Raw genomic sequence first — 15766 nt, 5'->3', positions numbered from 1 at the left:
AGCGTGCGTCAAAGTTTAGGTAGCAAATAACAGTGTATCCTTCTGACGTCATTTACATAGCTACAGAACTGTCCGATCACGCCGAATCACTGATAGAAACAAGATGAATGAATGACGATTCAGAAAATGTATAACTTTTAAAGATTTAAATAAATCCTATGGTGGGACTTTTGCCATTTATGGACGGTACGACAGAAAATTCCGGTGCCGTCGAACTTAATCGAATGCTTTTATTTATATCGTTCGAATGACCAAGTGCCGTTAAAAAGCAAATTGTATGGCTTTGTGCTATTCGCGTATGCTAGCTACATCATGCTAACATCGTACAGGGACCAGTAAAGGCTTAGAACACACTAGCACTTAGTTATTGTAAGTTTGATCACCTCTACTATAAAGTAAAAAAGTGGACAAATTACGTTTTCTGTGAGAAATCTATTGGCGAGCTCACGTGCACACACAGCGGTCTACATTCTAAAGCTCCATTTTGCCCTCCCTACTAACTAATATCACCTGCGCCTATTTAGGAATCAGTCTGTTTGTTGTTTGCAACTGAGAGAGGGTGAGTCAGGGTGCCGATATTTCTGTTGACCACTAAACGCTAACACTAACATCTAAGTCCAAATGCAATACCATCGATGCAGAGCAATGTTTTGTCGTAGTATCAATAAACACTCTTTAACTGCAGCTACGGACTCATGCTCGTTCCTTGGACTCGTGTCGGACAGATCTCCCTGTACTCGCCCTCTCAGCGGCTTATAGTTGGTTTTGATAGTCGCATTACAGCCACTAAATTAATCAGCCGTTCCTCCTCCACGACACCGTGTCCTACAGCGCTTTCAAAGCGCGGGGCAGGAGGAAGAAGTAGAAACGGCTTCTGACAAACGTTTAGTACAAGTTATGTTTATTAAATGTGTTATTTAATGTGCATTTGGTGTCTGTGGTCTGTTTTGGGAGCCGGTAATGGAGAGTATTGGGGGTGCAATTGTGTGGGGGCAGCATCACGGTCGGGTGCTGTAGCGGCAACAGAAGGACACACGAAGAAGAAGTAATGCTCACTGAGCATACCCACAGTGTTCAGACTAAAATAACCGGTAACTTTTTGAAGCAACAAGGATTCCGATCAGAGAGTAGAGTAGCAGTCAATACAAACTAATTTAGCCCAATGTATGGGATGTCCCGGCTAATACGGGATAGTTGGTAACTCTTGGCGGCGTTCCAGGACTTTTTTTTCTCCCCCTGACGCGACGGAACAGCAGCCTCTTTTTGTATCGGGACCTCCTGATTTACAAACTAAGCACTGGTTATTTCATTTTATCTGGTTAACGTTAGCTAACATGAGCCACCCCTCACACTTACCGATCCGAATGAGTCCTCAAATGACGAACAAAGTTTGATGTTGTACTCTGGCTGTCAGAAATCGTTGTTGAGCAGGTCTTGCATTCAGCAGTTCGTTTTTTTCCATCACATTTGAAATTTTTAAATCCAAAAATGATGACTTGGCACAGTCGCGGTCGCCATGATCAGATCACATTCACATGACAGGGCAGTCATCCAATCATGACCATGCCATTCCCAGTGTACGCGCTCGCATACCGGTAACCTTGACAACTTGAACATTTGAATAATATTTAAACTGAAAACAAAACGAACACAAACAAGTCATTCGAGTCATCATGTCTCAAGTCACATCAAGTCTCAAGTCTTTAACTTCCAAGTCCAAGTCGAGTCTCAAGTAAATTATTTTCTGTCAAGTCAAGTTGCAAGTCGTCAAAAAGGTGACTCGAGTCGACTCGAGTCCGAGTCACAATGACTCGAGTCCACATCTCTGCTACCTTGGATAGGCAGTAGGCGCATACCTAGCTAGAACTGCTGCTGACACGGTTATATAGCTTGGTTGTGCAGTCAAAAGAAAAGAACACTGATGGAATCTCAAAACTAGGTAAAACAAAAATAAATATCTTGGTCCTATATGCTATAACCTGGAGTGTTCCGCCTCAGAAGTCAACTAGAGACATGCAAAGGCATACGCTGTTGTGTTAGAAATGCTTTATCCTGTAGCTCTGCCAATACAGTGACACAGTGACACTGACATTACTTTATTTTGTATAATATATGGATTTCCGAAATGCAGTGAAGGCGAGGTCCCCCCACACTTGTTTTGCCATATTTTTAAAAATAAGGAACTGTTGTCGATAAAGCAATGGCATCTTAAAATAGGGTATACAGGTAGAACTGAAAGTTCATGCTTGTTTCAGTTGAGATTATTTGGATTAAATGCTTAAATTATGTGTTGGCCTTTTTAAAATCACCGTCAGTGTAGCTGTTTCCTAAATTTGGGGCAAAACTTCAAAAGGCAAAAAAAAGCCGTCCATAAACCAGTGTCAGCGTTCAAGGGTGGAGTTTGATTGCCTGTTACCTTCTGGGAAACACAGGCTGGAGATATGCCCTTAGAAGTTTTGCCCCATATTTGGGAAATGGCTACATTGTGATTTTGAAAAGGCCCACACACAGAATGTAAGCATTTAATCTGAATAATCTCAACTGAAACAAGCATGACAGTGCTCCTTTAACACTTGTAGGGGAAAATTCACAGAATGAAAGATCTCCCTCCTAAAAGCATGATAACCAATCACAAGTCAAAATCAGACTCCGCCTTAGTGAGCAGGCTGGTTCCTCCAAAACTCTCGACGATGTGTGCTAAAAGTTTATCAATATATCTGTATTAAAGTATGATATGTACCCTGTATAGTTTCAAACTGATTAACTGCTAAATTGTGCTAGGATTACACAGTGAGCCCAGCCAGCTAGCGGGGGGGGGGGGGGGCCCGTCTTGAACTGTGTAGACCAAACTGTCAAGGACACGGATATGACTGTACAGCTGATTTCTCCAGGACTCTCGATGTTTTATGCCAGGAGTGTATCTATTTGACCTAGAACATTAATTATAGCTGAGTTTATGAAAACGCAAGAAACCACAGTGAAAACTGTTGAAATGAGAGCAAAGAATGCTACGTACATTTATTCCCTTAGAAGAGAATAATTAATCAAATGTTTAGTATGTCTGTAGATTAGAAAAGTATATTAGAAGTGAATATTAATGAAATGTTTAGTTTGTCTGTATATTTTCAATGATTACTGCTGCTTAGTTCGTCTTATAAAAGCGAAAGATACAGAGTGACGTGTATGGATGACGTGTTAGAGGGAGGGCATCCAGAACTTTCTGAGGTCTGGTAGTTTGCCAAGAGCAGGTGCGGGGTGAAGTGAGGACACGTAGTTGGCAGAATGCCCTGAACTTTGTACAGAGTTGGCAGAGCATAAGGACCGTTGGCAATTTGCCACAATGACATTGTGGGAGGAGCGTTGGGAGGAGTTACGATAAGAAAAGTGTGGGTGATTTGCCAGAATGCGGTTTGAGGAGGAGTTGTAGGTGGAGTAACTGTGTATAAAATGGGTGTACAAATGCCAGTCGGGGTTCAGTTCTGGAGAGCTGATCCGGCTTTATGCACGTGTGCTAATAAAGTCTGATTTTCCTGAAGATCTTGCTGCCTGGTGTCGTCTTTTCCCTCGCGAAGATGTTTTTCGACAAATTGAAGATTTGGACTCTGTCGTTTCCTAGACACGACACACTTTCAAATGGTATAGCCGGCTACCATAATGATAAAAAATTGCACTGTGAATTTGGCCAGTGAGACTTAAAGGGTTAAAGCAGTCATTATCTTCACCTATGAGTAGAAGAGTAGCTTTTCTGTGGTTTGAAGCTGCTGTTTCTTAGCCCAGCTCCCTAATCATTACCCAGCACAGCAATTGAGATCAAATTAAATTGGTACCTTTATATTCCACAATTATGCAGGTGTCCATTTCAGGGTGTACTCCATCCATCAGAATCATAAATCGCAAGTGCTCATCGACCTAACAGAGACATAATGCGGTAAAGCACTGATGTTCATATCCAAAAAGAAAACCCCCATTAAAACCACCAGAAAACAAAACTCACAAATCAAACAAAGTAAGGTGCTATGCTAAATAAATAAATTGTGTGCAATGGTGGTAGTGCAAAAGTACAAAGTAAACAGTAAACAGTAAACTCAACAGGGGTAAAAGTGAGGATTACAGTCCAGATTGAGTACAGGGCTAATATAGCCTGTAAGGACAGTCAGACAGATATTGGCAGATGGTAGACAGATGGTAGACAAGGTGATGTGGTGGAAGGAGCAGAAAGAGACTCATGTTGAAAAGTCCAATTATCTCCTCCCATTTGTGTGATATTGTATAACTGAATGGAACAAAGGACCTTCTTAACCTAATTTATCATCCTATCATCTGGTTTGTCAAATGTGTAATTATATATTATAATAATTATAATTTGGGCATAATAAGCATGTTGAATTTACTGTGTCTGTGAAGGGGAAAAATAATTCAGTGTATAAAAGGTGTAGCAGGGAAAAACATGAAAAAGTTCAATCGGGTGAATACTTCCTGAAGGGGTTGTGCACTTACATTAAGCCAGGCACCGAAGTTAACCACGTTGACGTTTGTCAGTTTCACTCCGCTTTGGTTCAAGTACCTACAATGGAGTTTTCATTATGTGAGACCATAAAGGAACATGAAAAAGTATTATAACACTCATATTAATTTATACAGCACGTTTTAATGAAATTTAGCTGTAGTGAAAGGTGCTGTGAGTAAAAGAACCAACCGAAACATCGTAATATAATAAATGCAAATTTTCACTCGGGTATAATATTTTGAATCACATTATAATTATATTATTCGTAGCACGTAACTCTTTATGGGTGAAACTGTTAATGGTTAACCAAATAAATAAAACATTGTATCTCAAAACTAGAACTTAAGTTAATTTTTTTTAAAATACTGCACAATGAGCTTCAGAGTGGTTTTGAATAACGGCTATATGCAAAATGCATTATAAAAGTGTACAGTAGCTCTGCTGGAGTCAGTAGTGCCTGGGCATGCATTGATCATAGTTATGCTGTATCCTCTGTGGTAAGAGCCAGATTATGAGAAGGGAAACCTGTTCAGTGCAGTTAACCCACACCAGGGTTTTTTTTTTATTGAAACACAACAGATATTTACAGAATATCTCAGGAAATAAATATATGTGACCTGTTATCATAATCAGTCAGAAGTCGCTATAGCCAATTTCACATACAATAAATAGATTTTTGACTTTATTGAATTCTGGGTTCAGTTTATATCTTAATATATTATTTTAATGTTTGGCTGTTTTAGGCTTTAGTCTTAATTTTGGAGAACATTGTCCTGGTCTTTATAATCTGTATGTCTTCAATGTACCCCTGAAGTATTACTAAATCAAAGTGAGAAAGGCTGAAACACAGTGGAAGTGGCGGTGCCTGGTGTACTCAGAAACACAGTGGCACCACAGCCAAAACACTGGACAAATGCTCTTTCAGATTTGATGAGAATATATTTTAAAAAATGTCTAGGCTAAGCTTTTCCAAAAAGGACATTTGGAGACTCCAAATGGACACATGGAAACTAAATGATATCATGGGTCTTATGACATGTAAAAGATGTCAGGTCAAAGGTAAAAAAATAAGTACAATAATCGTCATCTGGTATGCTAATATAGTCATTGAGGTCCATTGATTGACGTGTTTGTCAAATAGCCAACCCCCATCAACAAGTGAAACACGTAGACAAGCTGCTGGATCAGTTGGACACTGCTGGTTTTTTTCAACACTGGATTTAAACAAGCTACTGGCAGATTCCCTCGTCTGAAGATTCCGTGTCTCCCTGTGCCCTGCTCTTCTGTCTCTGTGCCCTGCTCTTCTGTCCCTGTGCCCTGCTCTTCTGTCCCTGTGCCCTGCTCTTCTGTCTCTGTGCCCTGCTCTTCTGTCCCTGTGCCCTGCTCTTCTGTCCCTGTGCCCTGCTCTTCTGTCTCTGTGCCCTGCTCTTCTGTCCCTGTGCCCTGCTCTTCTGTCTCTGTGCCCTGCTCTTCTGTCCCTGTGCCCTGCTCTTCTGTCTCTGTGCCCTGCTCTTCTGTCTCTGTGCCCTGCTCTTCTGTCCCTGTGCCCTGCTCTTCTGTCTCTGTGCCCTGCTCTTCTGTCCCTGTGCCCTGCTCTTCTGTCTCTGTGCCCTGCTCTTCTGTCCCTGTGCCCTGCTCTTCTGTCTCTGTGCCCTGCTCTTCTGTCCCTGTGCCCTGCTCTTCTGTCCCTGTGCCCTGCTCTTCTGTCCCTGTGCCCTGCTCTTCTGTCCCTGTGCCCTGCTCTTCTGTCTCTGTGCCCTGCTCTTCTGTCCCTGTGCCCTGCTCTTCTGTCCCTGTGCCCTGCTCTTCTGTCTCTGTGCCCTGCTCTTCTGTCCCTGTGCCCTGCTCTTCTGTCCCTGTGCCCTGCTCTTCTGTCCCTGTGCCCTGCTCTTCTGTCCCTGTGCCCTGCTCTTCTGTCCCTGTGCCCTGCTCTTCTGTCTCTGTGCCCTGCTCTTCTGTCCCTGTGCCCTGCTCTTCTGTCCCTGTGCCCTGCTCTTCTGTCCCTGTGCCCTGCTCTTCTGTCTCTGTGCCCTGCTCTTCTGTCCCTGTGCCCTGCTCTTCTGTCCCTGTGCCCTGCTCTTCTGTCCCTGTGCCCTGCTCTTCTGTCCCTGTGCCCTGCTCTTCTGTCCCTGTGCCCTGCTCTTCTGTCTCTGTGCCCTGCTCTTCTGTCCCTGTGCCCTGCTCTTCTGTCCCTGTGCCCTGCTCTTCTGTCCCTGTGCCCTGCTCTTCTGTCCCTGTGCCCTGCTCTTCTGTCCCTGTGCCCTGCTCTTCTGTCCCTGTGCCCTGCTCTTCTGTCTCTGTGCCCTGCTCTTCTGTCCCTGTGCCCTGCTCTTCTGTCCCTGTGCCCTGCTCTTCTGTCTCTGTGCCCTGCTCTTCTGTCCCTGTGCCCTGCTCTTCTGTCCCTGTGCCCTGCTCTTCTGTCCCTGTGCCCTGCTCTTCTGTCCCTGTGCCCTGCTCTTCTGTCCCTGTGCCCTGCTCTTCTGTCCCTGTGCCCTGCTCTTCTGTCCTCCAGGGGTGTGTCACAGCATGTGACATGATCATACATTTATTGTTTCATTATGGAATTACCATTCATTCATTCATTCATTATCCTAACCCGCTTATCCTGAACAGGGTCGCAGGGGGGCTGGAGCCTATCCCAGCGTACATTGGGTGAAAGGCAGGAATACACCCTGGACAGGTCGCCAGTCCATCACAGGGCACACACACCATTCACTCACTCACTCACACCTACGGGCAATTTAGACTCTCCAATCAGCCTAACCTGCATGTCTTTGGACTGTAGGATTTGAACCAAGGACCTCCTTGCTGTGAGGCAAGGATAAAATACAGGTGTTTCTCCAATCTATATCATTATAGCAGCAGGTTTAGAAACAATGGGTTTCATGTAAGAGCATTTTCATATTCTTATTGTAAATTACTCTAATTTTTTTGTACGATGGACTCATAAGTGTGTGCCATATCAGATTCAAAACGTTTGGGATCGCTTTGTCTTTTTCTCTTTTTGTAACCTGACACTTTGCTGCAGGCTACATCTCTAACCTGATCTTTATGGAAATAAGTTCAATAACATTCCCTGCTCAACTGCTTTTTTGCATTTGCATGTAAACCAGTAATGTTAGCTAGCTCACCGACGAGACTTGGTAAATGGTTGGCATTTATATAGCGCCTTTATCCAAAGCGCTGTACAATTGATGCTTGTCATTCACACACTCACACACCGACGGCGATTGGCTGCCATGCAAGGCACCGACCAGCTCGTCAGGAGCATTTGGGGGTTGGGTGTCTTGCTCAGGGACACTTCGACACAGCCCGGGCGGGGGATTGAACCGGCAACCCTCCGACTGCCAGACGACTGCTCTTACTGCCTGAGCCATGTCACCCCCCCATGACTTCCCTGCTGTAACTGGACACTGTCTGTCACCCTTGTACTTCCTCAATGCTGACCAGTTAAGGAAAAACCTGGAACTGTGTCTTAAAAAAGTACCAAAACCGGTCTGCTCTCATTGAAGTGGCTTTTCTCACAATCAAGAATCAGTTACCCTGAGCCTCGATAGTTTTGAGGATACGTCAGAAGGGGTTAGCGGTCTCTTTCTCTGACACAATCAAAAAGGACCCGGAACTAACTGAAATTGTAAAGCATATGAGATCAGATAGGAGTTAATACTTACCAGAACACTGGCCTTGATGGGTGAAACTGTTAATGGTTAACCAAATAAATAAAACATTGTATTTCAGTGTGGTTTTGAATAACAGCTATATGCAAAATGCATTATAAAAGTGTACAGTAGCTCTGCTGGAGTCAGTAGTGCCTGCAGCTGTAGGCCAGCTGTACTGTGCGTACTGGTGGAGTCATTTCAAATGAGCCCTCATGCAGAATTCATTAATGCGCATTTTAGGTATATGTTGGGAGAAACAAAGTGTGCGATTAAATCCTCAACCCTCCATCAATGGATTTTAGCCCATTCCCATCTTATTTGCTCCAAGGCAACACATCCATGTCTAACACCTTGATTCTGAACAGAATGATTTCAGGAAGAACAGGGCATGCATTGATCATAGTTATGCTGTATCCTCTGTGGTAAGAGCCAGATTATGAGAAGGGAAACCTGTTCAGTGCAGTTAACCCACACCAGGGTTTTTTTTTTATTGAAACACAACAGATATTTACAGAATATCTCAGGAAATAAATATATGTGACCTGTTATCATAATCAGTCAGAAGTCGCTATAGCCAATTTCACATACAATAAATAGATTTTTGACTTTATTGAATTCTGGGTTCAGTTTATATCTTAATATATTATTTTAATGTTTGGCTGTTTTAGGCTTTAGTCTTAATTTTGGAGAACATTGTCCTGGTCTTTATAATCTGTATGTCTTCAATGTACCCCTGAAGTATTACTAAATCAAAGTGAGAAAGGCTGAAACACAGTGGAAGTGGCGGTGCCTGGTGTACTCAGAAACACAGTGGCACCACAGCCAAAACACTGGACAAATGCTCTTTCAGATTTGATGAGAATATATTTTAAAAAATGTCTAGGCTAAGCTTTTCCAAAAAGGACATTTGGAGACTCCAAATGGACACATGGAAACTAATGACATGTAATGACATGTAAAAGATGTCAGGTAAAAGGTAAAAAAATAAGTACAATAATCGTCATCTAGTATGCTAATATAGTCATTGAGGTCCATTGATTGACGTGTTTGTCAAATAGCCAACCCCCATCGACAAGTGAAACACGTAGACAAGCTGCTGGATCAGTTGGACACTGCTGGTTTTTTTCAACACTGGATTTACACAAGCTACTGGCAGATTCCCTCGTCTGAGGATTCCTGTCTGTCACCCTTGTACTTCCTCAATGCTGACCAGTTAAGGAAAAACCTGGAACTGTGTCTTAAAAAAATACCAAAACCGGTCTGCTCTCATTGAGGTGGCTTTTCTCACAATCAAGAATCAGTTACCCTTCAGAGTGAGCCTCGATAGTTTTGAGAATACGTCAGAAGGGGTTAGCGGTCTCTTTCTCTGACACAATCAAAAAGGAACCCGGAACTAGCTGAAATTGTAAAGCATATGAGATCAGATAGGAGTTAATACTTACCAGAACACTGGCCTTGATGTGTCTCCCACATATATTGGCATATCAGGCTTACGTTCGGCGAGGGTTTTTAAAGTAGGGTAGCTGGAAAATAAATGAAAATTACAGTTCGTCATCCGTGTGTGCAAGTAAAACTGTGTCCTCACTCCTGCAAAACTGCAAAGAGAAAATTCACTGTGAACAAACAAAATTAAAGAAGACACAGACATCACACCTGGTAGCTCCAGGAGTATGCCAGATAGAGGTGTGCAGTCTTATCTGAAAATGGTCAGTGTGCATGCAGCCTTTTGTTTGAGCTCTTTTTTACCTTAAATATTACTTGTTACCTGTTTTCCCATTTGTTTATCATCACATGACTGAAAAGCAGAAACTGATATTAAAACAATAGTATAAGGAAGCTGATGTTCAGGTACCATAAACCATGTGCAGGAGTGGTTTTGCAAGAAAGGGGGGCACTTCAGAACAATAGAACTTACACTAAATGCACATTTCTTTCGAGAACAGTATATTAGCCTGCTGTTACGTATGTAGATGCGTATTTGGTAAATCCCAAAGCATTTATAATGTAACATTATAATGTAATAATGTAAGCTTGATTTTGGTGAAATCTATTTTTCATTCATTGAATGTTTGATTTAGGTTGGTTCCACTGAAATATTAATAAAGTACAGTATTTTTCACATGTTTAGCATTTTGAGTTTCTCGGTAATCATTATTTTGAATGCATTTTTTGTGAGTTGCCAGTCAGGGGTGCCAATAATTTTCAGTGCTCAGCGTAAATGAGTACATCCCCTTTGAAAAGTAACATTTTAAACAATATCTCAATGAACACAAAAACAATTTCCAAAGACCAAGTTTAAAATAACATCTGTTTAACTTATGACATGAAAGTAAGGTTAATATAACTTAGATTCCACATTTTTCAGTTTTACTCAAATCAGGGCGATGCAAAAATGAGTACACCCCACAACAAAAACTACTACATCTAGTACTTTGTATGGCCCCCATGATTTTTAATGACAGCACCAAGTCTTCTAGGCATGGAATGAACAAGTTGACAACATTTTGCTACATCGATCTTTTTCCATTCTTCAAGAATGACCTCTTTTAGAGACTGGATGCTGGATGGAGAGTGATGCTCAACATGTCTCTTCAGAATTCCCCACAGGTGTTCAATTGGGTTCAGATCAGGAGACATACTTGGCCACTGAATCACTTTCACCCTGTTCTTTTTCAGAAATCCAACAGTGGCCTTAGATGTGTGTTTAGGATCATTGTCATGTTGGAAAAGTGCATGACGACCAAGGGCACGGAGTGATGGTAGCATCTTCTCTTTCAGTATAGAGCAATACATCTGTGAATTCATGACGCCATGAATGAAATGCAGCTCCCCGACACCAGCAGCACTCATGCAACCCCACATAAGGACACTGCCACCACCATGTTTCACTGTAGGCACCATGCATTTTTCTTTGTATTCCTCACCTTTGCGACGCCATACAGTTTTGAAGCCATCAGTTCCAAAAACATTTATCTTGGTCTCATCACTCCAGAGTATAGAGTCCCAGTAGTCTTCATCTTTGTCAGCATGGGCCCTGGCAAACTCTAGGCGGGCTTTTTTGTGCCTGGGCTTTAGGAGAGGCTTCCTTCGTGGACATCACCCACGCATGCCATTCCTCTGCAGTGTACGCCGTATTGTGTCACAAGAAATAGTCACCCCAGTTTGGCTTTCTACTTCCTTAGATAACTGCAGTGAACTTGCATGCCGATTTTCTTCGACCCTTCTCATCAGAAGACGCTGCTGTCGAGGTGGTAACTTCCATGGACGGCCTGGACGTCTCTGTGAGATGGTTGCAGTTCCATCTTTTTTAAATTTTTGTATCACTTTTGCTATAGTATTCTGACTGATAAGTAAAGCTTTGCTGATCTTCTTGTAGCCTTCACCTTTGCAGTGTAAAGAAATTATTTTCTTTCTCAGGTCTCTCGACATTTCTCTTCCATGTGGTGCCATTGCTAACAACATGAAATGGGAAGGGAAGTAACACCCTTTTATAGTCAACAGTCTGCTGGACACCTGTGTAATGAATAATTAGACTCACCTGTGGTTGATTATTGTTAAAGTAGACATTTGTAGTCTAAAATTTAGCTTTGCTCCAGAGGCTTTCAGTGGGGTGTATTCATTTTTGCATCACCCTAATTTGAGTAAAACTGAAAATTTTGTTCTCTAAGTTATATTATTAACCTTACTTTCATGTTATCAGTTAAACAGATGTTAAATAAAACTTAGTCTTGTCAAGATTTTGGAAATAGTTTTTGTGTTCATTGAGATATTGTTTAAAATGTTACTTTTCGAAGGGGGTGTACTCATTTACGCTGAGCACTGTATTTATTCATTCTGGACCTAAAGTATTGAAATTGTGAATAACCTTGTTTGTAAGCTTTCGGATAATACAATAACCATACCTTTATGTTTATTCTTATAGATATCTGTGTTTAACCTTCAGGGCCACTGTCTCCTGAATGGTTGTCCATTATGGTTAATAAAATTGTATTATAAAACACAGACATTCAGACGACATTCTAACACTCATATAGGTTAAAATGTATTAAAGAATGTGTTCAAACGTAACCGAGATCAGAAAGTGATTGATTTCTGACAGAATGCCCCTAAAGTAAAAACATGGACCTACACTGGCCCATTTTGGATAAGATACACCTGTGCCCAAATGTCTTCATATAGCAATTTCCTGAGTAAAATAAATTGCCATACGGTCCTTTGATATAATGTAGCCTAAATAAAACGTGAATAAGGAATCTGGCCATCCTTCTGGTAACGCGCAAAAACATTTTGTTATAGGACACTCCATCATGCGGCATGTGGCTGTGAGAACAGTAATAAGGTGGCTAATTTATGCTACCCTGAAGCAAGAGTTTTAGACCTACCAGGGCCATATCACCATGCACCCCGCTCCTGTTGACTGGCTGAAGCGAAGCAGGTGTGGGCTTGGTTAGTACTCGAAGACCTCAAGGCAATGCAAAGTTGCTGCTGAAAGTGGTGATGATGGGCTAGGTAGGGGTAGAATAAACCCCCACTGCGGTCATTAAAGATCCCCTGATGAGAATGAACCTAGATCCTGACTCACTGCGGTCATTAAAGATCCCCTGATGAGAATGAATTCACCCCTTTTCCTAGCCCTAAGTGTACCTACTGCCTAGTTTGTCTAAAGGCTAAATAGTATCTAACACCGTATCAAGCCTGGTCTTGAAAACCCCTAGTTTTTCTACCACCACTACATGTCCTGGCAATAAGGGGATAGCAATATATTCCTAACTTCCTCTGTATATGTATGGATTTTTTCCAAAATGCAATTTCAAATTTGAAGCAGTGTCATGTACAGGTGTGTTTTTAGAAACAATTTCAATCCGCCATCCAAAATACCTCAAGTGGTCTGAGTGCATGTGGCTGATGTAGATCAGATCAGCATTGCAGAGTCTGTCCAGGGCATCTGCTGGGGGCTCGTGAAGAAGCCACCACCCTCGAGCAAAGGCAGGTCCAGTTAGCCAGGGGTCAAACAGCATCGTTTTATTCCCCAGCTTGAGTTCCATACATGCGTGTGTGACATAGGTAATCTGGAAAAAAGCATAATTCAGCATTAGATTTTGATAGCATCTCAAAGTTAACATTTAATGCTTTAGTGACGTTGCCTATACCCTCATGCTCTGGGAATGTTAGCCAGTAGTCATATGTTTTTGATGGAAAGAAAAGCCATAGATGAACTCATATGTATTAACGTATGATCTCTTCCATTGTAAGTTAAATTCTAGGTACATAAATGTAATGTAAATTAAATGAAATTCAAGGAGGAATATGATTGATTACCTACACATGGAAATGTGTTGGCCAAACCGGACAGGGCTTTGGAATCTGCAAACACTTATTCTCACTCCATGGTCTCATTTACAGTGCAGAAATGAATAATGAGGTGCAGACTATCACCTTTAATTTGAGGGTGTATACATACATACATACAGGTGATCTGTGTAGGAATTCCATCACTTTTTATCCATACTCCCCCATTTTAGGGGACCAAATGTAATCGGACAGTTGGCTTCTCAGCTATTTCTGATTAGTCAGGTGTATTAATCACCTCTTTACTGCATGTATAAGCAAGATTTCAGCATCTAATTTTGATTCTAGAGTTGAGCCAATGAAAGACAAAGAAGCCATTATGAGGCTGAGAAATAGTCAGTCAGAGAGATAGGAGGCTTACCAAAAAATGATCATTAGGACAAAGAGAGCAGTGTATGTTTGTAATCATTGCCTTGCTGTGAGATGAAGCCCTGTCCAATGAGTTTAGACATATTTGAGTGAACTTGTGCCGATAAGATGCTTCCATACACTTCAGAATTAATTCTGCTATCAATGAAGGCAAATCAGCCAGCACCTCTGGCAGCCAGGCTTTCTCCTTGTATGCATTAAATTATGTGGCCAAAACTTAAAATTTTGGTCTCATTTGACCGTAGCACTCCCTTCGAGTGATAATCCCTGTGAGGTTTGGCAAACTCCAGATGCTTGGTTTTGTTTATTGTGCTTAGTAAGGGCTCTTTCTGCCACTCTTCCAAAGAGTGTATTGGTATGGAGGTGCCATTTTATGGTTCTTTTTGAGACTTGGTGACCCCAAGATGCAACCAATCTCTGCAATTCTTAAACTGTGATCACTGGGTTACTTTTGGCTTCCCTCACCATCTTCCTTACCATCTGTGGGGATAATATGCACTTGCTTCCTCTCCCTGGCAATTGTGCAAACATTTCATATGTAGTATTTTCATTTCACTACGTAGTATTCCTCTTGTCCTCCCTAGTTCCCTCCATGTGTTTCCTTCCCATCCCTGTCCTCTCTCCTCTCCCCAGGTCCCAGTCAGGTAGGAGGTTCGCCTCCCGCCAACATGGGCAGAATATCTCTAACCTCATCTTCCCTCCCAGATCCCCTGGTATTGATCTCTGTGTGGCTGGTGGCCTCTGGAACTGCCAGTCCGCCGTCCAGAAAGCAGACTTCATATCTGCCTATGCCTCCCACCTCAACCTTGACTTTCTTGCTTTAACTGAAACGTGGATCTCACCTGAGAACACGTCCACCCCGGCTGCCCTTTCCTCTGCCTTCTCTTTTTCCCACACACCCAGATCCTCTGGCAGAGGAGGTGGCACAGGTCTCCTAATCTCATCCTCATGGAGATCTAGTGTCTTCTCCTCATCCCTCTCCTTCTCCTCTTTTGAATTTCATGCGGTTTCTGTTACTCTGCCGTGCAAACTGTTTATCATTGTTGTTTATCGCCCCCCGGGTCCTCTGGGGAACTTTTTGGATGAGATGGACATCCTCCTCAGCTCCTCACCTGTCAATGACACCCCCCTGATCCTCCTGGGTGACTTCAACCTCAACTCAGAGTCCACCCAGTCTACCTTTCTCTCCCTCCTCTCTTCTTTTGACCTTACCCTCACTCTTTCCCCTCCCACCCACAAAGCAGGCAACCTTCTTGACCTCATCTTCACAAGGAGCTGCACAACAACCAACCTCTCTGTAACACCACTCCATATATCTGACCACTCCTTCATCTCTTTCTCTCTTCCACTCTCCTCTAACACCCATCCATCTCTCCCACCATCCACTGTCACCTGTCGACGGAACCTACGCCACCTGTCTTCCTCCACCCTCTCATCTACAATCCTCTCCTCCCTACCATCTGCGGAGTCTTTCTCTCGACTGTCTACCGATGATGCGGCTACAACTCTCATGTCCTCCCTCTCATCTTCCTTTGACTCTCTGTGTCCCCTCACCACCAAACTAGCTCGGGCCTCCCCCCCCAGTCCCTGGCTTTCTGATGCTCTACGAGCTGTCCGAACCGAACTGCGGGCGGCGGAGAGAAAATGGAAAAGGTCCTGTCTCCCCAGTGATATGACTTCCTTCCATGCCCTCTTATCATCTTTCCATTCCTCTGTCTCTCTAGCTAAATCTTCCTTCTTTCACTCGAAAATTAACGCGGCCGCCTCTAATTCCCGCAAACTGTTTTCAACTTTCTCCTCTCTTCTGGCCCCCCCTCCCCCCCCACCCCCCTCATCACTCACACCTGATGACTTTGTCTCCTTCTTTGAAAAGAAGGTCGAT

The 15766-nt window shown here is 42.8% G+C and overlaps 1 protein-coding gene across 1 annotated transcript in view; it reads right to left on the bottom strand.

Annotated features, from left to right (window-relative positions):
• Window positions 1-15766, bottom strand: part of cmah (cytidine monophospho-N-acetylneuraminic acid hydroxylase) — a 121444-nt gene that overhangs the window by 15899 nt on the left and 89779 nt on the right. The window contains exons 5-8 of the mRNA XM_061222395.1: window positions 13045-13235; window positions 9609-9689; window positions 4498-4564; window positions 3828-3909 (exon numbers count right to left, since the gene is read on the bottom strand). Of these exons, the coding sequence (XP_061078379.1) occupies window positions 3828-3909; window positions 4498-4564; window positions 9609-9689; window positions 13045-13235 (421 nt within the window). The remainder of the gene's footprint in view (window positions 1-3827; window positions 3910-4497; window positions 4565-9608; window positions 9690-13044; window positions 13236-15766) is intronic.

This window comes from Conger conger, chromosome 15 (assembly GCF_963514075.1).
Source record: "Conger conger chromosome 15, fConCon1.1, whole genome shotgun sequence".
Taxonomy (NCBI): Eukaryota; Metazoa; Chordata; class Actinopteri; order Anguilliformes; family Congridae; genus Conger; species Conger conger.
Note: the sequence above shows the minus strand (reverse complement) of the source record. Positions and strands in the feature narration are given on the sequence as shown.